At 50.8% G+C, this 24,068-nt stretch overlaps 2 protein-coding genes across 2 annotated transcripts; both read left to right on the top strand.

The window, feature by feature from the left end:
- Positions 1 to 443: 443 nt before the first annotated feature.
- On the top strand, positions 444 to 5,016 carry LOC137466012 (serine/threonine-protein kinase PAK 3-like). Its single transcript, XM_068177957.1, has 7 exons — positions 444 to 518; positions 1,491 to 1,554; positions 2,235 to 2,283; positions 2,783 to 2,895; positions 3,360 to 3,477; positions 4,145 to 4,244; positions 4,676 to 5,016. Exons 1-7 carry the CDS (start codon positions 512 to 514, stop codon positions 4,981 to 4,983), a joined length of 759 nt encoding a protein of 252 aa, XP_068034058.1. The 5' UTR covers positions 444 to 511; the 3' UTR covers positions 4,984 to 5,016.
- Positions 5,017 to 16,393: 11,377 nt separating this feature from the next.
- LOC137466011 (serine/threonine-protein kinase PAK 3-like) lies at positions 16,394 to 20,966 on the top strand. The gene is made up of 7 exons (XM_068177956.1): positions 16,394 to 16,468; positions 17,441 to 17,504; positions 18,185 to 18,233; positions 18,733 to 18,845; positions 19,310 to 19,427; positions 20,095 to 20,194; positions 20,626 to 20,966. The coding sequence occupies exons 1-7, from the start codon at positions 16,462 to 16,464 to the stop codon at positions 20,931 to 20,933; spliced, it is 759 nt and encodes a 252-aa protein (XP_068034057.1). The 5' UTR covers positions 16,394 to 16,461; the 3' UTR covers positions 20,934 to 20,966.
- The last annotated feature ends 3,102 nt before the right edge of the window (positions 20,967 to 24,068 follow it).

Below are 24,068 nucleotides of genomic sequence, written 5' to 3'. Positions count from 1 at the left end.
AGAGGCTGAAGAGGAGGAATCCGCTGCCAATGAACCTGCCCCTGCTGTCAGCCTGCGGCCTGAGCAGCCCACGTCAGTAAGTGCCTGTTTTGGCTAGCAGTGTCTTTGGTGTCATTTTGTCCATCATGTAAAAGCAGCCTTTGGATTTTGCGCCTTGAGCTGGAGAAGTGGGCTGCGAAAGCTGAGAGGTGAAGAGCCCTGGGTGTGGCCAGCAGCGTCTTCCTAGGAGCTTGCATTTGAAATGGGATCGGAGGGGCACCTCCGACGTGCAGGCATGTTTGTGACCCAAATGAATTTCTTGTCCCAGAGCTCCACCTCCTGTGTCCTGGTACCTGCACGAGCTGCAGCTGAAGGCCCTGAAGAAGCCTCCAGTCCCCAAGCTGGAAACTCAAGCCTGAGCAGCTCGTGCACCTGGAGCACGACTAGTTCCTCTGGCAGCAGCTGGAGCACGACTGGTTCCTCTGGCAGCAGAGAGCAGCTGGGAGAGAGGACAGAGGACAAGTGCCTGGCCATGCTGAGTATGTGCTTTGTGATCCTTGTCCGCCGGAGCAGTGCCTTGTGTGTGCGCGTGTCAGCAAGAGCTGTCCCACCTCCTGCTCCTCCTCAGCTGAGTGCCAGGTCCTGTGGCCTCCACACAGGACCTGCTGTTGTGCTTTGAGGTGGTGAGGGGTCCCTGGGGTGTTGCTCCTGCCTCTGAGGGCAGCTGGGCCTGGTTTGGCTTTGCCTGAGCTTCCCTCTATGCCAAAAAGAAAACAGAGGTTGTTTCTGGCTGAGCAGGAGGCTGTGACCTAGCGAATGAGTAGGCCTCAAGGAGCTCCTGTGGGGCCCAGCTCCTGTGGGGCACAGCCAAGGTCATCTTCAGAACTTAGCCTGGCCTAAAGGCTGAGGGACCTCATTCCTGAGGCCCATCACAGTAGGGTATAACATAAGCTGCTGCTCTTGAAAGGCAGAGGGGCATTGTTTAGGCAAAGTCCTGCTTAAAGCTGGAGATCTCGGCTCTGCTGGAAGCACTTTGCAATATTCTTCCTGTTCTGGAAAGGGCAGCTGTTGATAAGAATTGATTCCAGAACCCAAGATGCCTTGGATGTTTGCAAGGATGAAAGCTTTTGTTGAATGTCACAGAGTGTTCATGGCCAAGAACAGAAAGGTTTTGTTTTTCCTGCTGCCCTTAATGTTTGTAGACAACAATCACTTCTCCTGGTTGCAGTTTTCTGATCCCTGTCTCCTCTGACTGTTTCTCGATGTGCTTAGATTTTAGTGTAGACTTCTAGTTTTGGGCAGGCCATCTGTGCTGCAGGGCTGCTTGTCTTGCTGCTGTTGTTTTTGAGGTGGTGGTGGTGGTGGTGGTGGTTTTGGTTGTGGTGGTGGTGGTGTTTCCCAGCTGACTGAGTTGAAAGGGCAGAGTGTCCCAGACAGTGGGGCTGTCTTTCTGATCTGCTGCAGGGTGGGACCTCTTCTGAAGTGAACATCTTTCCTTGGGATTTTTACAGAGATGCTGGTGAGCGAGGGAGATCCTGAGGCTAAGTACACAGAACTGGAAACGATTGGCAAAGGGTGAGTGCAGCCACAGCTCCTTCTTCACAGCGGGGGGCGGTGCATTTTGCTGGTGTCACACCTCCCCAGAGTGACAGCAGGCAAGCTCCAAAGCTGTTCAGACACTGCGTTAAGATGATGCCTGATGATCTCTAAGTACTGGTCAGCATTTATAGCTGAAGTGGCCAGAAAAGTAGAGCCCTTCCTGTGTCTGGTGCACCAAAGAGAAGCAGCTGCCAATGGCTCTGGACCCAGAACACAGCCGTCTAAGGATCCTCTATTTTGAGTACTTCTCCATTTGTGTGCGCAACAGTGGAAGCCTTTGCCTGCTCCGGCTGTGGCTGCAGGCTGTGGCTGGACACTATTTTCCTTGGAAGCTGGAGAAAGGATCTGTGTCTGGAGGCTTTCCTCCAATGGCTCTTACATGGCTTCAGACTTCTCAGAAGGCCTCAGTGGTGGTGCTTGAATTTGGCAGATAGACTCCAAGGAGAGGTGTGAGAAGGCCGAACCGGCATGTGCCTGGAAAAATCCCACACATGCACAGATACAGAAAGAGAAAAGGGAGAAAAGACCCAGACGAGAATCTGTCGTGTTCCATTTACTCTTTGCCCCGGGACTTTTTTTCCGCGGTTGGACCGCGGTGTCCTGCACTTGCAGGGACTAAAGGACTTCTTCTTTCTCTGCTGCTCTTTTGTTTCTAGGGGTTTTGGCACGGTGTGCATGGCAGTGGAGACTGCCACAGGAGAAGAGGTAAGCGTCAAGCAGCGCCACAGCTTCTGCAGTGCTGTTTTAGGACGGCATTTTATCTGTCATGTCTGCAAGGGTTTGCTTTGTTCTTGTGCAATGGAGAATGCCAGTGGTTGCTGGAGTAATGATCAAGCCCCCCAGAAGTGCCAAAGGTTTCCCAGCAGTTTTGCTCCATTCTTACCGGCACAAAATGGCTTCCTGCTTGCAAGGGGTGTGTGAATGAAAATGGGGATGATAAAGTAAGGCCCTGGGGGAAGACTGTGGGCACAGCCTGTGTTGTTAGAGCTTTGCGGTGGAGAGCTTAGACCATGTTTCTCCCAGGTTTACAAGGCAAAGAGTATCTGGCTCTTTGTCCTGGGAGGTGCCCAAGCAAGCGGTCTGATGTCCAGCCACAAGGCGGTTTGGCCCAGCCCAGCTCCATCATCCCATAATCACTGTCTCCGTCTTCCCCTTGTGGTCCTGCGCCACAGACTTTGGTTCACGGTTTTCCATGTCGTTGTAGGTGGCCATAAAGAAAATTAGTCTCCTGGAAGAGAGCAGCAGTGAACTGTGCCTGAATGAAATCCAGGTCATGCGTGGCAATAAGAACGCCAATCTTGTGACCTTTCTAGACAGGTGAGTGGTTCTGCTGTTCTGCCATGAAAGGTCATCCACATCCTGCAAGGCAGCGGTTCAACCGCTGGCAGAGGATGGAGCTGACAGAGGATGGAGCTGTTAATTCCTGTTTCTGGACTGATCGACAGTGTCTTGGGAGGAGATTGCATTGGGGCTGCATTAATCTTTGCTGGCATACCTAGTTTGACGTGTGCTTTCAAAGAGCGGACTTGGCCCTGTCTTTCTTGAGCCAACAGCCTCAAAGTTCCTGTCCTCTCTCCACATTGTTTTGTTTGGTTTGGCATTTGATTTTTTTTCCCACGGGTCTTATGTGCTGACAAAACACTGTAGATTGAGTTCAAGCCCTGGAGAGCATAGCCAATGATTATTGACTTCCTCCTGTCTTCTTCTGAGAGAGACACAGGAAGGAGAATCCATCAGGAAGTGCACGCATTCATCTCCAGGCTGTTGTTTCCTCCCTTCAGCTACCTGGTGGACGAGGAAGTCTGGCTGGTGATGGAGTACATGGATGGAGGTTCTTTACACGATGTCATTAGGGAGATTCGTATGGCAGAAGGAGAGATAGCAGCTGTCTCTCGGGAGGTAAGGGATGGTGCTTGTGCTTCCCACGGCTTGGTCGGGATGGTCCTTCCAAATGGGTGATAAGGAGAGGAGAGATTTCACCTTCCGAGCTTCCTTTCTGCCTTTCTCTTATAACTGGCAGTAGCAAGAGCATCGGAAGTGCCTGCCAGTGTCCCTGCCCTTCTTCTAGGGTGTTTGTCTTTGCCTCTCTAAACACTTGCCTGGAGCCTGTGTGCGCTGCGTTCCTTCCCATTCCTTCTGCATTCCTTCCTAAGAGCAAAGGTGCTGCTGGCACCATGTCAAGCAAGTGGCAAAGACAAAGAGATACTCGCAGGACTCTCACAGAGCTCAGCCTGAAAGGAGAGCCTGGCAGCCAACGTGGTGTTGGCAAAAGCAGCCACTGTTGTCTGGCTGGAGAGAGTACAGCCACGGCAGCAGTGCTCCTTGAGTCTGTGTTTGCAGGACACTGGCCAGAGGAACAATTGCCCTTTCTCTTTCAAAAGCAAACACACCCGCACTTAGAAAAGCACTGCTGTCCTCGTGTTGGAGCAGCAGGCTCTGCTGCCTTTGCCAGCAGCCTGTCTTGCCATGGCTCACCATCCCCCAGGAAGTCAGCCTTGCAGATGTGCCACTTCCCTGCTTGTGGGACCAAATCCACTTAGGCTCGTGTTGCTTTTTCCTCTCTCAGTGCCTGCAAGGCCTGGATTTCCTTCACTCCAAGCAAGTGATCCACCGAGACGTCAAAAGCCACAACATTCTCCTGGGCTTGGACGGATCTGTCAAGTTGGGTGGGTGTTGTTGGCCAGGCTCAGCCGTGGCGGGCTGCGGTGTGGGGCTGCCTTTGGGTGACTGCCGGTTCCCTGATGCCCGTGGCAGTGCAGGCTGCCCTGCTGTGAGCGCAGAGCACAGCCACAAGGCGCAGGGAGGTGTTGCTGGGAAGAAGGGGTAGGGGGTGCCTTTGGCTTGTGTGTGATCCTTCCCAAGCAAGGCAGTTGCAGTCTAATAGCTTCAGGGGACTAAAAGCCACTGCCTGAAACTGGGGGCTTTTGCTAAGTGGCCAATTCCGTATTTCCTCGGCTGCAGGCCTGAGGAATGGCAGCAGGGCCCCTTTGCAGCTGGGATTCCACACTGCCTTCTTGGACATTGGTACCGTGGGGAATTCTTTTGTTGGCTTCCCTAATTCACGCTGGCTTGATCAGAGTGGTTTTTTTCTCCTCAGCTGACTTTGGCCTTTCTGCTCAGCTCACCGCTGAGCAGAGCAAACGGAGATCGGCTGTTGGGACAACTTACTGGATGGCGCCAGAAATTTTCAGCAGGAAGCCCTATGGCCCCAAAGTGGACATCTGGTCCTTTGGCATTGTGGGGATGGAGATGGTGGAAGGAGCGCCTCCTTACCTGATGATGACCTCCCGCACGGTACGCTGCAACTACTCTCAGATACTGCTGTCACTCGGACAAAATCTGCTCCCATTCTTCTGCTTGGGAAGCTTGCTAGCAGCTGAAAATGACGGGTTCCAGGCTGCATAGTCTCTCGTGCTTCTTGTCCAGATTATCCCCTTGGCATTTGATCACGAACTGCACCAAAACCTCACGATGCCTTTTGCTTGATGGAAGCTTTGCCTAAGGGAGCAGTGAGCAGTGCTGAGCTGCATTTGATGGAATAATCCTTGGAAATAGTAGAGTTAGATAAAAGTCTGTCTTCCGCATCGCCTGTAGAGCTGGTGTCAGTGCTCAGAGAAGCAAAGGGTGCTTTTGCTGATGGAGTTGCTCCTAATTCCCTCAGCCAATGAAATCAGGGGCCAAGGCAAGAGCCTTTGCATATTGGACTGGCTATGGCTGCCTCGGGCTTTGGGTTCTTTTAGTAGGGGCAGGAAAGGTATCTGCCACCCTCGGGCAGGGAGTAAAGAGCCACTGGAGAGCGGAGCTTGTCCGGTGGGGTCTGTGTGAGCAGTTTGGGGTGTGAAAGAGGCAGGTAGAGCGTGGCATTTCCTTCTGCTCTAGGTTCAACAGCTGATAAGCACCAGGGGCAGCCCGAAGCTGCAGAACCCCAGGCAACAGTCCGCTTGGTTGCGAGACTTTCTGCACTGCTGCCTGGAGACGGACGAGGACAGGCGCTGGTCTGCCCAGGAACTTCTGCAGGTAAAAGGCAAAGCGGCTGCCGGATGCGCCAGCCACCCACTGCCAGGGGCTCCTCATCTGCTCAAGTCCAAGGCCTCGGATGGGCCCCGCTCCTAAGAATCTCCAGTCTGGGGGGCTTTTCAAAGGAAAAGAGAGGAGAATCCTGGCCTAGGATTGGTTGGAAGGAGCCTTTCAAGGTCACCTAGACCAAATCTCCTTCAGCTGAAGACATCTGAATTAATGGATTTGTGGGATTGGGAGCCATGTTGGCCCCATGTAGCAAGGTCCTGGATGTGGAGACAGAGGTGCACAGAATGCCCTCCTTTCTGTATCTTTCTTGTTGCCAGAGAAAGCCTGTTTCAGCCTGTGAGGTAAGTAGAAATTAATTTCTTCTTTTTCTCTTTGGGCAGCATCCGTTTGTAACCTCCGCCGAGCCGACCTCCAGCCTGACGCCTCTGATCGTGGCAACGCAGCAGTTTATGGCCGAGAGGAGATACTAGCCCTGGAAGAGGCCATAGTTGTTTATTCTAGTTCCTAGTTCCTAGTTTCTAGCTCGTAGTTTGTAGTTTGTTTAGACTGATAGTGGAAATAAATAGGATAATAAATAAAACCTTCACTGTGTTGGAAGCTTCCCTTTGTTCTCACCCTGTCATTAAGGTCTAAATTTGCTTCGGAATGGTCAGGTGTTTCTTAAATGTGGGAAGAGCCATAGATGGGGTTTGTGGCATGGATTGGAAGCGGGCAGAAGTCTTGTGGCTTTGTTGCCGCCAGGCACAACCTGTTGTGGAGAGACAGGCTTGCAGCTGTGACTAGAGGAGCAGAGTGGGGCAAAACGGAGCAGAGCAGTGGTGCCACTGCTGGGGTTGCTGCTGTGGCTGTGGTTGCGCTGCAGCTCTTGGGAAAGGTTGGGAGTGTCTGTGTTGCTGTGGGCAGAGGGGGAGGGAGCCTGGCTTCTCCACAGGCTCAGGCACAGGTGAGTGTCCAGTGGGAAGGCGAGTTCTGCCACGGGAACTAAGGCCTACATGAGGGAGTGAAAACTGGTGCAGTTTGGATCTGCGTGAGCCAGTGTGGAGGCCTGTGGGCCTGCTAGGGGACTTCTTGGGTCTATGCTCTGGAAGAACGTCCCCTAGACTTTAACCTTTCCCATGGACTCCTGTTTTTTGTCTCAATGTACGTTTGATACCTTATTAGTGATATCCAGTGATCATATAGGGATTATTGAAAATCATTTACTTTGCGATGTTTGGTGGTAATTGAGGGTATATTTGACGATCACTTACATTTAAATTTTAGTTGCACAATATTTAACCGATTTCCTTTCCCAGTTCTCGTATTCCATCCCCCGCTTCCCTGAACCCACTATCCCTGAGAAGGACAGGACTGGAGATGGAACCTGCTCAAGAGCACAGGCCAGCCACCAGCCATCTGCCATCTCCCCTCCTTTTCTGTGCCCTTGCCAGGACGGTAGCGGCCATGCCTCCCCGGATTCTACCCTAACCCACTTTGCGACAGCCCCCAACCCTGCTCCCGCTTTCCTATTGTATTAGCAGTCCCCGATTTTTGTTGTAATTCATGTTTCAGAGATTACGGACGTAGGCGACCCCCAGAAGCCAGCCGACCCAGTTATTTTATTTATTTAGGCAGGAGAGCCGGCACCCTCCGTACAGCCTGAGGAAGGGCTCTGTTGCCCCCACAGGAGACCCGTGCCCAGCCCCGCCATAAGGTCCCCCACAGGCTAGTCCCCCACAAAACCTCTCCTTTTGATTTGTGTGGTTGGTCAAGGGCACCAGGGGAGGGTGCCACCACAAGTCCTTTTGATTTTCTGTTCTCTTTTGTTTTGTGGGTAAGTGAGGGGGAATGAAGTGACGGAGAGCTGCCTGGGACTCGGGCCCTCAGAAGTGAGGGGAAATGAAAATTGGATTTACTTATTGTTTAGTTATGCTCCGCAATATCAACCCGCCTGTTTCTTTAATTCTCAAGTTTAGTTAATGTCTATCAAGTATTGTGTTGTTTTTAGTTAGAACAAGGTTATTATTTTTACTACGATTGTTAGACCTTTCATTTTAAATAAAACCAAAAGGGGGCAGTTGTGGGAGCTTGTGCTGGAGGGGATGGGCCATGCAGTGGCCACACATCAGACAATCAACGACCAACACGAAGACTCGGGAGAAGAGAAGCCACAACGGATGACACCCAGAGAATTTATGGTGAGCATATCATGAAGAGTAAAGGACTCTGGGACTGACTGGGAGTGGCCATGCAGATCAACAGCCGGTGATTGGCCAGAAGGCTTCTGGAACTTGCCATGAAAGACTATATAGATGTATGTATATCTCTATCTCTATCTTTATCTCTATCTCTATCTCTACTTATAGCTGAATCTATAGCTATAGCTATCGCTATAGCTATCTATATCTATGTAATCTATATCTCTATCTCTATATCTCTATCTCTATCTCTATCTCTATCTCTATCTCTATCTCTATCTATCTATATCTATATCTATATCTATATCTATATCTATATCTGTCTACCTGTGTTGACCTCACTTTGGCATCTTCTGAAGCAGCCTCTTTATGTTTTGTTTTGCACCCTTGTTTGTGCCCTTTTATTTATGAAATATCTTCAGTTTTGGCACTTCAGTTGTACCCGTCTCTTCTCTGTTGCTCTGCCATGGAGCACACCACAGTTATGCTGCCGAGACCGGAGAGTTTCCCCTCGCGCCCCACGGATGCCCGGGGTGTTGTTGCTGATTCTTCTCTGGCCGCCCCACTGCTAGCTGGGTCGTGTGGGGCAGAGAAGGGAACCGGCACCCAGAGAGGGATCATTTCAGTGCCTTTCAGAAAATGACAGCAGAGCAACCTTTCTCAATAAAGCCATCTGAAATGACTTCATTGTCCTAGTAGTCTGGATTGTCTCAGGGCTGGGGGTCAAAGATATAACAAAACTCAAGAGGCTCCAACCTCCCCAGCATCTCATTTCAGTCAAGGCTGCCGACCAAATACCTTCCTGACTTTACCTAACGCTTCAGTGGTTCTCAAACCCAAACTCTTTCTTTCTTCTTGTCTTCCGTCAGCTTAACCACTTATGCCTTCTTGGTCTACAGCTGGAGAGAGTTTTCCAGCTGCCACCTCTGCTCCTCTGTCAGCCCCTTTTCCTCCTACTTCCAGGAAGCTCCCTTCCTTCCTTCCAGGGGCCACCCACAGTTCCACATGCCTTTCTTGTGCACAATCATGCTCTACACACCACCTACCATTATTACACCTACTTGCCTTGGTGGAGTAATTTTGTGCTTTGCTCTCAGGAGACAGGAAGAGGTCTAAAAATTTGCCTAAGATAAATGTAGGGAGGAATTGTCTCTCCCCACTGTGGCAACCAGAGAGAAGATACAAAACTTTTAAAATATTGCTTGCAACAAACGCATCTAAAACCTATGCACGTAAATGTCTTAAAAGGTAGCAAGATAAAAACATGTAAACACTCAATGCGGTGAAGAAGAGCAATTCTTCAGTCCTGTCACCACTTCATCTTTCCGTGAAACACCTCTAGGAGGAGAAAACTCAGTCCCATTTGAACCTGCTTCAGACCGAGGAACTATCCCCTTGGTATTCTTTTGTCTTCTCTGCCACAGAAAGTTTTGGTGATCCTTTCATTAAACCAACAAAAAAAGCCTGTAAAAAGAAACTGAGAAGACATCAAGAAAGCAACAATCGCCAATAAGCCTTATTTGGCAAAAGTTATCTTATTTAAATTATCCACTGCCGTAACAATACTGATGAGGATTCTTAGCACCATGTAGGCAAACCAAAGTTAGAGTAGCCAACCATCCTTTTGAGACCTTTTCAGTTTTAGGTGACATGGGCTTTTGGTCGGATCTACACGTTCTGTTCCATTCTATTTTGCAAATTTAGACTGCAGTCCATAAGCCAAAATTTCTTTTCCACGGGTCAGGTAGTATTTGTTCTAGGTGTGTGATGTTAGAGTGGTCCTCAGGGAAAAGGACATGGCTCTCTTTTCTTTCTTGTTCTCTTACCCCTCTGGCACTCAAAGCCATACTTGCTATTATAGACACTAGGTACAAGCTCCTGCTAGCATGGTTAACTAATTCAGGAGCAAACAGCCATGCTGCCATACTAGGGACATTGCTCTGGAAATGGGCAGAAAGATAAACCATGGAATGCTTTTCACTTCAGAAATGTTCCATTGCAGCTTTATCTGCAGCGGAGTTCCATTTACTGTACTGTCCAGTACAATTCCGTGCCTCCAGAGCTAACGTTAAGCACATAATTTGGGAGTCTCGAGCTGTAAATCTCACAGCCCTGGCATCAAAAGTCCTTTCGCGGCTCTGTATTCCAGGTCTGGACATACACCCAGTCTCCTGCCTGGTGAGGATATACTTGAACATTCAGGGTTATTAGTGAGACCAAAACAACCAACTTGCATGAGGAGAAAAGCATTTTCTCCTAAGGATTCTCCTACAGAGTCTCTAGTGGCAGCATTTCGGCCTCCAGCCTCTGGTGGCAGACAAGGCTCAATACCCACTGCTGCCAGAAGGAGACGCTGCAGGAGCAGTCTGCAAAGCTTCTTTAAGAATACAAGGAAACGGACTCTCCATTTAGTCCCCATTTTATTTCCAGAAAGCCTCTTAGGATGGCTGAATTCACCACCCTCTCGCAACCCAATTTTGGAGGTGGTCCCGAGATTTTGTTTTCTTAATCTTGATCCTTAAATTTTGAACTAAATTACAATAACCCAGAAGAAGGGAAACGGGACATCAGCTGTTTCTCATGCATTGCTTGGGGCTTCTCCCCCGCTCCAAGGGGTCCAAACTCTTCACACAACAGATTGTTCCCCGGGCAAAAGACCAGGGCTTTTCACCATGCGCTTCCTTCCCAAAAGGATTTATTTCATTCCCCCCCGCCCCCCACACCCATTTGCAAAATTCTCAAAGCATTCTCCATTTCTCTTTCTTTGGGATCATTGCTAATTTTCCCGTGTAATTCAACCACTTCTGTTGCAGAGGGAGGTACCACTACCCTACCCTGCCTCCTGATAAGCGAATTGCTTCTTTATCAGCGGGCAGGGCTTGGGATGAGAAGGAGGGAAGAAGATTGGCTTTGCTGAGTCGAACCTCGCCTCCAGAGAGCGGAGGAAGGTGACATCATCTTCGGGGCACCCCCCTCTGTATGTTTTAGGGGCGGGCGGAGTTTAGGCTGAAGGACAGCGTTTGACTCGGAGGCATTAAACCCCTCGCAAGGGCTGCGGGGGTAACCTTGCAGTCAGGGAGGCCTGGCTGTTCCTCGAGTCTAGAAAACGCTGGTTCCAGGCCTTCCCCAGCCGTGTTCAGTTGCAAGTCTAAAGCTCTTTGGCTTTGGACCAGCGCGTTTAACTGGCTTCTCAGGTTTTGGGGGCTGGCTTCATCCCTGCATTCACTTCCTGCTCCGGCGGCCTGAGGCTGGCTATTGTTTCAGGCTCTAAGGCAATTTGCAACTGATTCAGCTCCTTTTCTAGCTGTTGGCAACTTACAGCTCTCTGAGTCAAATCTCCATGCATATGGATACCAGGCATGGTCCTTTCCTGGGATTTTAAATTTTTCTTCTACCAAAATTCATGTTTTCTCCACAAGTAACTGCGGATGGTGCTGGCTTTTCTCAGTCTCCATCTCTCTTTAGGGCTGGACAAGCTTTATATATAAGCTTTTAGCAGGTCTGCCAGTGGAGAGCAGTTGAGATCAGCTTCTGCGTGGGATTCTATTACTTTTCTGCCAGAAAATAGCAGCTTTGACTGCAAATTTATTTCTCCTTTATTATGTCATGAGCAGTTACTGCTGTATAAAATGGCCATGTCACCTCAAGAACAGCCTGCTCATTGTGCCAGTTAAAATGTAAGGCCCCAAAAACGTTGCTCTATGGGACACTTTAAAAGGACTTAAACTTGTTCACGTACTCGGACGTAGAAAAGCAGGAGAAATACTGACAAGACGTTCTCAAGAGGTCGGAACGACAAAAATAATCTTCACTGGCAACTTCTGAAAATCAGAGAACTTTGGCAAAAAATTTAGAGCGGGATTCAATCCACATGAAACATTCCATCAAGCATTAACTTAGCCCATTCAACTTCACAAACTCCAAGCCTGTTAGATTTTAAGTTACTCAAAAATCTGAGAGGATGGAATTGGAAGAATAAAGGGGAAGAGAGAAGGAGAGAAAATACCTAGAAAAGAACCAACATAGCTACCAATCCTGGTTCCAGTGGTGTTCAGCTGATAGAATTCCAAGAGGAGGTAGGGCCAAGACATGTGGTTGCCATGTCTCGGGAGTTAAATACCCTTTGGCTTTCCTGGGGCCTTCCCCAACATGGGGCTCCCACTCACCCGGCCTTTTAGGAGCTGAGTTAGGGGTTCCAGACACAGGTGTGGAGCGTTGCCTCTGCTGTGCCAGGGATCAGCGGCCACTGCTGGGCTGGGATACAGGCCTGGCAGTGTGGGGTGGGCAGAGTAGGGCATCACCTCACCAGAGCAAGGCTTGGTCTGCCCCTTTCCCCGCATACAAGCACCTGAAATGTTTTGAGCCAGCAATCTCTAGCCTCTCACCACAAGGTTTCCGGGTTCCTGTGCTTCTTGGCTGTCAAGACTCCAAAGATTTGTGGCTGGATATTAAGAAACCTGCACTTTTATTATCTTTATCCAAAAGAGGCAGCATGAGGCTTGTTTGTTCTTTCTAAGACCTTCCCTCCTTTCTGTGTCCTCATCCTGAGATAGTCCTTGTAACGCCTCTCCTCTCTCCCCTTCTCCACGACAATGGAGGGGAACAACGGAAAAACCAATCTATGAGAGGCAAAAAATGTTAGAGTTACAATGTAGTAAGGAAAAAAAAAAAAAAAAAAGCAGTATACAACAAGAAGAAGAAAATTGTGCAAAAGAGGTAATGGCTTAAGCGACAAAGGTGAAGTGTCACATGGGGCGCCTGGAACAAAGACAAGATGGCGAGGGCTTACAGAATGATTCTGATGGTAGATGGGGGCTGCTGGTGCTGCCTGGAGCAGCTGTGGACCTGCAGTGGCAGTTTCCTGCTCCCTCTCTGCAGCAGTGATGGTGGCAGCGGCGATGGTGACGGGTGTCTCTCCCTGCAGAGCTCTGTTTGGTACTGCCGCTACCATCAGTCCGCCATGCTGGGCGTGTGCATGGGAATCAGCTCTGCCGCTTCACTGCCTCTTCCTCCCACCCTGCTGGGCTCCGTTTGGCTTGGCTGGGCTCCCTTTTGGCTTGGCTGAACTCACTTGGTATCAGTGTCACCACTCTGGGTTGCCTTGTTCTGCTGGAGCGGAAATACAGTCCCAGATGCCACCCTGGCCCTGATGGTTTCAGCCATGTGTCAGAGCTGTCACTTCTGTGCCACCCATCTCAGCCCCGTGTCCTAAGAAATACTGTGGAAGGACAAAACTGGGGGGGCTGGGGCTGGGGGGGGAAACGGTGGTGGTGCTTTGGTGCCAAGGCCTCTGTGCTAGAGGGAGCCAGACAGAAGGATCCCCCTTGCATTTCCGGTCATGGCATTTCCCTGCTGAAATCCTACTATGGCTATGATGTACAATGTTTGGAAGAAATAGTGCTGAAAGATCCATGACCTCGTCTCTGTAGCTAGGAGAAAGCTCTAAATGCAATTAAAGCAGTGCTTCTCCTTGTTTGCTGCTTTCAAGAGCTGAGGAAGGTCCAGGTGGAACATTATTGGCCAGAAGCATTGGTGGCCAAAGACCACTAGCGTGGTTCCTCACCTCCTGGTCCCTTCTCAGTGCTCAGCTTCTCGGTGTGGGCTACAGGGGCTTAGTGTGTTCTTGGAGTTACTCTTAGATGCCTTGAGCAGCAGGTTCTGGACTAGGAGGGCTTTTTGTGTTGCTTTGTAGCAGAGGAGAGCTTTGCAGGCTTTTTTTGGCCTGAGCTGTAGAGAAGGCCTGGTTCTATGCATGAATTCACAAACCAGCCTAGGGTGGCTGCTATTGTGATGTCAGCGGCCGCATCCCAGCGTTGTCAAGGCAAAGTTGCTGTGCCGAGGCCCGGAAGGGCTCAGTGCGCAGAGCAGCTCTGTGGCACGCTCGCTGCAGGCGGAACCTGCTGATCGCCGAGGTCTCTGCCAGCAGGACTCTTGAGTATTTTTGTTTTTTCCCCACAGGCGTTGTCTGGTGCAGACTTGAGCAGCACTGCTCGAGCCATGGAGAGGGTGTGTGCTGCAGTTTGCACGGCTTTCTCCTTGGCTTATTCTGGGTACTTTTTCACCCACCTGGCACGTAAGTGGACTGTTTTGTTCAGTGCGGCATATGGAAACCAAAATGCCACCAAGAGGCCTTTAGTTGGGTAAAGCTGCTGTCAACAGCTGCAGCTAAGAAGGGGGTGTCTCTAGCCAGTGGGGCGTGGGGCAGCATTTGTAATGTAGCCTGCAGGGGTTCCGCTCCTCCCGTGGCATAGCCTGTGGCAATGGAGTCTGGAATCTCCCCAGTTTGCTGGCTCAAGCAAGACAACTTCCAAGATAGGAAGACTGGGAGAGCTTGACAGGAGTCCTTGTGAAAGCTGTGCGCTGCTCTCCAGGACTGAGGGAAAGTCCCTCAGTTCAAGTCTTCTTGTCTGCATTCCCTCATCCCAGGACGTGCCTGTGGAACTTGACACTTCCTGCGTGCTAGAAGAGCCATTTGTTCTGTGATGAAACCACAGACTCAGCTTGGAAAAGGCCTCTGAGATAGACATTTCAGAGGAGTTCTTGTGTGCTGCTGAAGCCAGGAGCTGTTCCTGTGCTGTGTCACCACAGAACTGCCACCATGGTTAAGGGGGACTTGGGCAAAGCTATTTTGGGGAAAGGCTTTCAGTAAGCCCATGGCAATTGCTGCATGCAATCTCTTCAGAAAACTGAAGTACAGGAAAGAGAGGAGCTGTAGCTCCTGCTGGATGGGGTGGGGCAGAAGCTGTAATGCCTAGTACAGAACCACTCGGACTTTCTCAGTCTCAAGTTTCTATGGGTTGAGTGGCCAAAGAGGACAGAAGGTAGACACGAGGCAGTGGTTTGTGCTGTTGTCTTGCTTGCTGTGTGACACAAGGCTTGCTGCTGGAGTGACGTAGTGAAAACAGAATGATCTGTCTTTGGGTTGGTGACTTTCTGGTAGGCTTGCCCAGCACAGGCAGTTTTCTTACAGCATCTGGTTCTTTTTCCCTTGTGTGTTGCAGGTCACGTCACCCGTGCCTGGAGAGAATCCGGTCCTTGGGTGAGTGGGAAAGGAGCCTTTGGCGTTGGTAGCATTTGACAATTGTGGAGCAAGCTGTGAGCTGGGCCTGTTGCAGTCCAGCGCCAGCCTGCTTGGATGAATGGAAGTACAGTGCAGGCTCTTCGCAGAAGCAGCCGCAGCAGCAGCAGCAGTAGCAGCTGCAGGAGGAGTTGGATCCCGGGCTGTTTCCTCCAGTTCCTTTTCAGAGCTTTTAAGCAGCTGAAAGTGGGGTTGCTTGGTGCTTTAAGCCATGATGGAATTTCTCCTGTAGAAGAGAGTGCAGTCCCATCGAATTGGCCCATTCTACTTGAGTTTGAACAACTTAGAATGCCATTTCTGTGCAGATGATTTCTCCTTAGTGCATCTGGCTCTAGAGCTGAATATAAAGAAGGTTACCAGTCCCTCACACTGCTGTCTGTCTGCAGAGCCCAAAACCAACCTCTGAGCCTCCTCTGGCTTCACGTCTTCCTGAAGAAGAGGCCGAAGGGGAGGAAGATTCCCACCAAAGTGCACCTGCTGCCACTGCAGGGCCTGAGCATCCAGCGTCAGTAAGTGGCACCTCTGGGTAGTCCTGTGGCTGGAACAAAGCATAGCTGCAAGTTTCTGGTCAGACAGCACCTCCCGTGCCTGGCTGAAGATGCTGAGGGCTGGAATCCTTCCAGCTCTTCCAGAGCACTTCCCCCAGCCTGTGAGGCCTGGAAAAGGGGTGTGGAACTTGGACGCTTAGGCATCGCTTTCCTACTGTTCTGACAGGGGCTGTGAATTTGTCTTAGCCAGAGACAAGAGGTAGCATTAGGATGTCTTGGGATGCTCCTGGGGTACAAGTGAAGCCCTTTGTGCCCAGTGGCTGTGCAGGCTCCTTGTCCCCAGTGAAGAGAGCAGTGCAAAGATGCAGTTCACAGCCTTGCAGGATATGAGGAGACACTGTCCCCAGGAGGGACCAGGCCCTCCCCACAGAACAGCTAAAGTCAGTCAGTAGCTAAAGGAACAGCTGAGTTGCAGCGGGGCCTGTAGCTGAATATACCGAAGGTTCTGAATGACAGGTTCTTTCCTGACCCTCATGCTGCTGTCTGCCCACAGAGCACAGGGGCAGCGTCAGCACCTGCTCTGGCTGCCTCTGCACCCGAGGAAGAGGCTGAAGAGGAGGAATCCGCTGCCAATGAACCTGCCCCTGCTGTCAGCCTGCGGCCTGAGCAGCCCACGTCAGTAAGTGCCTGTTTTGGCTAGCAGTGTCTTTGGTGTCATTTTGTCCATCATGTAAAAGCAGCCTTTGGATTTTGCGCCTTGAGCTGGAGAAGTGGGCTGCGAAAGCTGAGAGGTGAAGAGCCCTGGGTGTGGCCAGCAGCGTCTTCCTAGGAGCTTGCATTTGAAATGGGATCGGAGGGGCACCTCCGACGTGCAGGCATGTTTGTGACCCAAATGAATTTCTTGTCCCAGAGCTCCACCTCCTGTGTCCTGGTACCTGCACGAGCTGCAGCTGAAGGCCCTGAAGAAGCCTCCAGTCCCCAAGCTGGAAACTCAAGCCTGAGCAGCTCGTGCACCTGGAGCACGACTAGTTCCTCTGGCAGCAGCTGGAGCACGACTGGTTCCTCTGGCAGCAGAGAGCAGCTGGGAGAGAGGACAGAGGACAAGTGCCTGGCCATGCTGAGTATGTGCTTTGTGATCCTTGTCCGCCGGAGCAGTGCCTTGTGTGTGCGCGTGTCAGCAAGAGCTGTCCCACCTCCTGCTCCTCCTCAGCTGAGTGCCAGGTCCTGTGGCCTCCACACAGGACCTGCTGTTGTGCTTTGAGGTGGTGAGGGGTCCCTGGGGTGTTGCTCCTGCCTCTGAGGGCAGCTGGGCCTGGTTTGGCTTTGCCTGAGCTTCCCTCTATGCCAAAAAGAAAACAGAGGTTGTTTCTGGCTGAGCAGGAGGCTGTGACCTAGCGAATGAGTAGGCCTCAAGGAGCTCCTGTGGGGCCCAGCTCCTGTGGGGCACAGCCAAGGTCATCTTCAGAACTTAGCCTGGCCTAAAGGCTGAGGGACCTCATTCCTGAGGCCCATCACAGTAGGGTATAACATAAGCTGCTGCTCTTGAAAGGCAGAGGGGCATTGTTTAGGCAAAGTCCTGCTTAAAGCTGGAGATCTCGGCTCTGCTGGAAGCACTTTGCAATATTCTTCCTGTTCTGGAAAGGGCAGCTGTTGATAAGAATTGATTCCAGAACCCAAGATGCCTTGGATGTTTGCAAGGATGAAAGCTTTTGTTGAATGTCACAGAGTGTTCATGGCCAAGAACAGAAAGGTTTTGTTTTTCCTGCTGCCCTTAATGTTTGTAGACAACAATCACTTCTCCTGGTTGCAGTTTTCTGATCCCTGTCTCCTCTGACTGTTTCTCGATGTGCTTAGATTTTAGTGTAGACTTCTAGTTTTGGGCAGGCCATCTGTGCTGCAGGGCTGCTTGTCTTGCTGCTGTTGTTTTTGAGGTGGTGGTGGTGGTGGTGGTGGTTTTGGTTGTGGTGGTGGTGGTGTTTCCCAGCTGACTGAGTTGAAAGGGCAGAGTGTCCCAGACAGTGGGGCTGTCTTTCTGATCTGCTGCAGGGTGGGACCTCTTCTGAAGTGAACATCTTTCCTTGGGATTTTTACAGAGATGCTGGTGAGCGAGGGAGATCCTGAGGCTAAGTACACAGAACTGGAAACGATTGGCAAAGGGTGAGTGCAGCCACAGCTCCTTCTTCACAGCGGGGGGCGGTGCATTTTGCTGGTGTCACACCTCCCCAGAGTGACAGCAGGCAAGCTCCAAAGCTGTTCAGACACTGCGTTAAGATGATGCCTGATGATCTCTAAGTACTGGTCAGCATTTATAGCTGAAGTGGCCAGAAAAGTAGAGCCCTTCCTGTGTCTGGTGCACCAAAGAGAAGCAGCTGCCAATGGCTCTGGACCCAGAACACAGCCGTCTAAGGATCCTCTATTTTGAGTACTTCTCCATTTGTGTGCGCAACAGTGGAAGCCTTTGCCTGCTCCGGCTGTGGCTGCAGGCTGTGGCTGGACACTATTTTCCTTGGAAGCTGGAGAAAGGATCTGTGTCTGGAGGCTTTCCTCCAATGGCTCTTACATGGCTTCAGACTTCTCAGAAGGCCTCAGTGGTGGTGCTTGAATTTGGCAGATAGACTCCAAGGAGAGGTGTGAGAAGGCCGAACCGGCATGTGCCTGGAAAAATCCCACACATGCACAGATACAGAAAGAGAAAAGGGAGAAAAGACCCAGACGAGAATCTGTCGTGTTCCATTTACTCTTTGCCCCGGGACTTTTTTTCCGCGGTTGGACCGCGGTGTCCTGCACTTGCAGGGACTAAAGGACTTCTTCTTTCTCTGCTGCTCTTTTGTTTCTAGGGGTTTTGGCACGGTGTGCATGGCAGTGGAGACTGCCACAGGAGAAGAGGTAAGCGTCAAGCAGCGCCACAGCTTCTGCAGTGCTGTTTTAGGACGGCATTTTATCTGTCATGTCTGCAAGGGTTTGCTTTGTTCTTGTGCAATGGAGAATGCCAGTGGTTGCTGGAGTAATGATCAAGCCCCCCAGAAGTGCCAAAGGTTTCCCAGCAGTTTTGCTCCATTCTTACCGGCACAAAATGGCTTCCTGCTTGCAAGGGGTGTGTGAATGAAAATGGGGATGATAAAGTAAGGCCCTGGGGGAAGACTGTGGGCACAGCCTGTGTTGTTAGAGCTTTGCGGTGGAGAGCTTAGACCATGTTTCTCCCAGGTTTACAAGGCAAAGAGTATCTGGCTCTTTGTCCTGGGAGGTGCCCAAGCAAGCGGTCTGATGTCCAGCCACAAGGCGGTTTGGCCCAGCCCAGCTCCATCATCCCATAATCACTGTCTCCGTCTTCCCCTTGTGGTCCTGCGCCACAGACTTTGGTTCACGGTTTTCCATGTCGTTGTAGGTGGCCATAAAGAAAATTAGTCTCCTGGAAGAGAGCAGCAGTGAACTGTGCCTGAATGAAATCCAGGTCATGCGTGGCAATAAGAACGCCAATCTTGTGACCTTTCTAGACAGGTGAGTGGTTCTGCTGTTCTGCCATGAAAGGTCATCCACATCCTGCAAGGCAGCGGTTCAACCGCTGGCAGAGGATGGAGCTGACAGAGGATGGAGCTGTTAATTCCTGTTTCTGGACTGATCGACAGTGTCTTGGGAGGAGATTGCATTGGGGCTGCATTAATCTTTGCTGGCATACCTAGTTTGACGTGTGCTTTCAAAGAGCGGACTTGGCCCTGTCTTTCTTGAGCCAACAGCCTCAAAGTTCCTGTCCTCTCTCCACATTGTTTTGTTTGGTTTGGCATTTGATTTTTTTTCCCACGGGTCTTATGTGCTGACAAAACACTGTAGATTGAGTTCAAGCCCTGGAGAGCATAGCCAATGATTATTGACTTCCTCCTGTCTTCTTCTGAGAGAGACACAGGAAGGAGAATCCATCAGGAAGTGCACGCATTCATCTCCAGGCTGTTGTTTCCTCCCTTCAGCTACCTGGTGGACGAGGAAGTCTGGCTGGTGATGGAGTACATGGATGGAGGTTCTTTACACGATGTCATTAGGGAGATTCGTATGGCAGAAGGAGAGATAGCAGCTGTCTCTCGGGAGGTAAGGGATGGTGCTTGTGCTTCCCACGGCTTGGTCGGGATGGTCCTTCCAAATGGGTGATAAGGAGAGGAGAGATTTCACCTTCCGAGCTTCCTTTCTGCCTTTCTCTTATAACTGGCAGTAGCAAGAGCATCGGAAGTGCCTGCCAGTGTCCCTGCCCTTCTTCTAGGGTGTTTGTCTTTGCCTCTCTAAACACTTGCCTGGAGCCTGTGTGCGCTGCGTTCCTTCCCATTCCTTCTGCATTCCTTCCTAAGAGCAAAGGTGCTGCTGGCACCATGTCAAGCAAGTGGCAAAGACAAAGAGATACTCGCAGGACTCTCACAGAGCTCAGCCTGAAAGGAGAGCCTGGCAGCCAACGTGGTGTTGGCAAAAGCAGCCACTGTTGTCTGGCTGGAGAGAGTACAGCCACGGCAGCAGTGCTCCTTGAGTCTGTGTTTGCAGGACACTGGCCAGAGGAACAATTGCCCTTTCTCTTTCAAAAGCAAACACACCCGCACTTAGAAAAGCACTGCTGTCCTCGTGTTGGAGCAGCAGGCTCTGCTGCCTTTGCCAGCAGCCTGTCTTGCCATGGCTCACCATCCCCCAGGAAGTCAGCCTTGCAGATGTGCCACTTCCCTGCTTGTGGGACCAAATCCACTTAGGCTCGTGTTGCTTTTTCCTCTCTCAGTGCCTGCAAGGCCTGGATTTCCTTCACTCCAAGCAAGTGATCCACCGAGACGTCAAAAGCCACAACATTCTCCTGGGCTTGGACGGATCTGTCAAGTTGGGTGGGTGTTGTTGGCCAGGCTCAGCCGTGGCGGGCTGCGGTGTGGGGCTGCCTTTGGGTGACTGCCGGTTCCCTGATGCCCGTGGCAGTGCAGGCTGCCCTGCTGTGAGCGCAGAGCACAGCCACAAGGCGCAGGGAGGTGTTGCTGGGAAGAAGGGGTAGGGGGTGCCTTTGGCTTGTGTGTGATCCTTCCCAAGCAAGGCAGTTGCAGTCTAATAGCTTCAGGGGACTAAAAGCCACTGCCTGAAACTGGGGGCTTTTGCTAAGTGGCCAATTCCGTATTTCCTCGGCTGCAGGCCTGAGGAATGGCAGCAGGGCCCCTTTGCAGCTGGGATTCCACACTGCCTTCTTGGACATTGGTACCGTGGGGAATTCTTTTGTTGGCTTCCCTAATTCACGCTGGCTTGATCAGAGTGGTTTTTTTCTCCTCAGCTGACTTTGGCCTTTCTGCTCAGCTCACCGCTGAGCAGAGCAAACGGAGATCGGCTGTTGGGACAACTTACTGGATGGCGCCAGAAATTTTCAGCAGGAAGCCCTATGGCCCCAAAGTGGACATCTGGTCCTTTGGCATTGTGGGGATGGAGATGGTGGAAGGAGCGCCTCCTTACCTGATGATGACCTCCCGCACGGTACGCTGCAACTACTCTCAGATACTGCTGTCACTCGGACAAAATCTGCTCCCATTCTTCTGCTTGGGAAGCTTGCTAGCAGCTGAAAATGACGGGTTCCAGGCTGCATAGTCTCTCGTGCTTCTTGTCCAGATTATCCCCTTGGCATTTGATCACGAACTGCACCAAAACCTCACGATGCCTTTTGCTTGATGGAAGCTTTGCCTAAGGGAGCAGTGAGCAGTGCTGAGCTGCATTTGATGGAATAATCCTTGGAAATAGTAGAGTTAGATAAAAGTCTGTCTTCCGCATCGCCTGTAGAGCTGGTGTCAGTGCTCAGAGAAGCAAAGGGTGCTTTTGCTGATGGAGTTGCTCCTAATTCCCTCAGCCAATGAAATCAGGGGCCAAGGCAAGAGCCTTTGCATATTGGACTGGCTATGGCTGCCTCGGGCTTTGGGTTCTTTTAGTAGGGGCAGGAAAGGTATCTGCCACCCTCGGGCAGGGAGTAAAGAGCCACTGGAGAGCGGAGCTTGTCCGGTGGGGTCTGTGTGAGCAGTTTGGGGTGTGAAAGAGGCAGGTAGAGCGTGGCATTTCCTTCTGCTCTAGGTTCAACAGCTGATAAGCACCAGGGGCAGCCCGAAGCTGCAGAACCCCAGGCAACAGTCCGCTTGGTTGCGAGACTTTCTGCACTGCTGCCTGGAGACGGACGAGGACAGGCGCTGGTCTGCCCAGGAACTTCTGCAGGTAAAAGGCAAAGCGGCTGCCGGATGCGCCAGCCACCCACTGCCAGGGGCTCCTCATCTGCTCAAGTCCAAGGCCTCGGATGGGCCCCGCTCCTAAGAATCTCCAGTCTGGGGGGCTTTTCAAAGGAAAAGAGAGGAGAATCCTGGCCTAGGATTGGTTGGAAGGAGCCTTTCAAGGTCACCTAGACCAAATCTCCTTCAGCTGAAGACATCTGAATTAATGGATTTGTGGGATTGGGAGCCATGTTGGCCCCATGTAGCAAGGTCCTGGATGTGGAGACAGAGGTGCACAGAATGCCCTCCTTTCTGTATCTTTCTTGTTGCCAGAGAAAGCCTGTTTCAGCCTGTGAGGTAAGTAGAAATTAATTTCTTCTTTTTCTCTTTGGGCAGCATCCGTTTGTAACCTCCGCCGAGCCGACCTCCAGCCTGACGCCTCTGATCGTGGCAACGCAGCAGTTTATGGCCGAGAGGAGATACTAGCCCTGGAAGAGGCCATAGTTGTTTATTCTAGTTCCTAGTTCCTAGTTTCTAGCTCGTAGTTTGTAGTTTGTTTAGACTGATAGTGGAAATAAATAGGATAATAAATAAAACCTTCACTGTGTTGGAAGCTTCCCTTTGTTCTCACCCTGTCATTAAGGTCTAAATTTGCTTCGGAATGGTCAGGTGTTTCTTAAATGTGGGAAGAGCCATAGATGGGGTTTGTGGCATGGATTGGAAGCGGGCAGAAGTCTTGTGGCTTTGTTGCCGCCAGGCACAACCTGTTGTGGAGAGACAGGCTTGCAGCTGTGACTAGAGGAGCAGAGTGGGGCAAAACGGAGCAGAGCAGTGGTGCCACTGCTGGGGTTGCTGCTGTGGCTGTGGTTGCGCTGCAGCTCTTGGGAAAGGTTGGGAGTGTCTGTGTTGCTGTGGGCAGAGGGGGAGGGAGCCTGGCTTCTCCACAGGCTCAGGCACAGGTGAGTGTCCAGTGGGAAGGCGAGTTCTGCCACGGGAACTAAGGCCTACATGAGGGAGTGAAAACTGGTGCAGTTTGGATCTGCGTGAGCCAGTGTGGAGGCCTGTGGGCCTGCTAGGGGACTTCTTGGGTCTATGCTCTGGAAGAACGTCCCCTAGACTTTAACCTTTCCCATGGACTCCTGTTTTTTGTCTCAATGTACGTTTGATACCTTATTAGTGATATCCAGTGATCATATAGGGATTATTGAAAATCATTTACTTTGCGATGTTTGGTGGTAATTGAGGGTATATTTGACGATCACTTACATTTAAATTTTAGTTGCACAATATTTAACCGATTTCCTTTCCCAGTTCTCGTATTCCATCCCCCGCTTCCCTGAACCCACTATCCCTGAGAAGGACAGGACTGGAGATGGAACCTGCTCAAGAGCACAGGCCAGCCACCAGCCATCTGCCATCTCCCCTCCTTTTCTGTGCCCTTGCCAGGACGGTAGCGGCCATGCCTCCCCGGATTCTACCCTAACCCACTTTGCGACAGCCCCCAACCCTGCTCCCGCTTTCCTATTGTATTAGCAGTCCCCGATTTTTGTTGTAATTCATGTTTCAGAGATTACGGACGTAGGCGACCCCCAGAAGCCAGCCGACCCAGTTATTTTATTTATTTAGGCAGGAGAGCCGGCACCCTCCGTACAGCCTGAGGAAGGGCTCTGTTGCCCCCACAGGAGACCCGTGCCCAGCCCCGCCATAAGGTCCCCCACAGGCTAGTCCCCCACAAAACCTCTCCTTTTGATTTGTGTGGTTGGTCAAGGGCACCAGGGGAGGGTGCCACCACAAGTCCTTTTGATTTTCTGTTCTCTTTTGTTTTGTGGGTAAGTGAGGGGGAATGAAGTGACGGAGAGCTGCCTGGGACTCGGGCCCTCAGAAGTGAGGGGAAATGAAAATTGGATTTACTTATTGTTTAGTTATGCTCCGCAATATCAACCCGCCTGTTTCTTTAATTCTCAAGTTTAGTTAATGTCTATCAAGTATTGTGTTGTTTTTAGTTAGAACAAGGTTATTATTTTTACTACGATTGTTAGACCTTTCATTTTAAATAAAACCAAAAGGGGGCAGTTGTGGGAGCTTGTGCTGGAGGGGATGGGCCATGCAGTGGCCACACATCAGACAATCAACGACCAACACGAAGACTCGGGAGAAGAGAAGCCACAACGGATGACACCCAGAGAATTTATGGTGAGCATATCATGAAGAGTAAAGGACTCTGGGACTGACTGGGAGTGGCCATGCAGATCAACAGCCGGTGATTGGCCAGAAGGCTTCTGGAACTTGCCATGAAAGACTATATAGATGTATGTATATCTCTATCTCTATCTTTATCTCTATCTCTATCTCTACTTATAGCTGAATCTATAGCTATAGCTATCGCTATAGCTATCTATATCTATGTAATCTATATCTCTATCTCTATATCTCTATCTCTATCTCTATCTCTATCTCTATCTCTATCTCTATCTATCTATATCTATATCTATATCTATATCTATATCTATATCTGTCTACCTGTGTTGAC

Source organism: Anomalospiza imberbis, unplaced genomic scaffold, assembly GCF_031753505.1.
Source record: "Anomalospiza imberbis isolate Cuckoo-Finch-1a 21T00152 unplaced genomic scaffold, ASM3175350v1 scaffold_127, whole genome shotgun sequence".
In the NCBI taxonomy this organism is placed as follows: domain Eukaryota; kingdom Metazoa; phylum Chordata; class Aves; order Passeriformes; family Viduidae; genus Anomalospiza; species Anomalospiza imberbis.
This window is presented reverse-complemented; position numbering and strand designations above follow the sequence as displayed.

Bases quoted from the DNA above. Each gene is read 5' to 3' on its own strand.
- LOC137466011 (XM_068177956.1), top strand. The intron at 18,234-18,732 runs GTAAGCGTCAAG...ATGTCGTTGTAG, and splicing joins AGACTGCCACAGGAGAAGAG to GTGGCCATAAAGAAAATTAG. The intron at 19,428-20,094 runs GTAAGGGATGGT...TTCCTCTCTCAG, and splicing joins TAGCAGCTGTCTCTCGGGAG to TGCCTGCAAGGCCTGGATTT.
- LOC137466012 (XM_068177957.1), top strand. The intron at 1,555-2,234 runs GTGAGTGCAGCC...TTTTGTTTCTAG, and splicing joins CTGGAAACGATTGGCAAAGG to GGGTTTTGGCACGGTGTGCA. The intron at 2,284-2,782 runs GTAAGCGTCAAG...ATGTCGTTGTAG, and splicing joins AGACTGCCACAGGAGAAGAG to GTGGCCATAAAGAAAATTAG.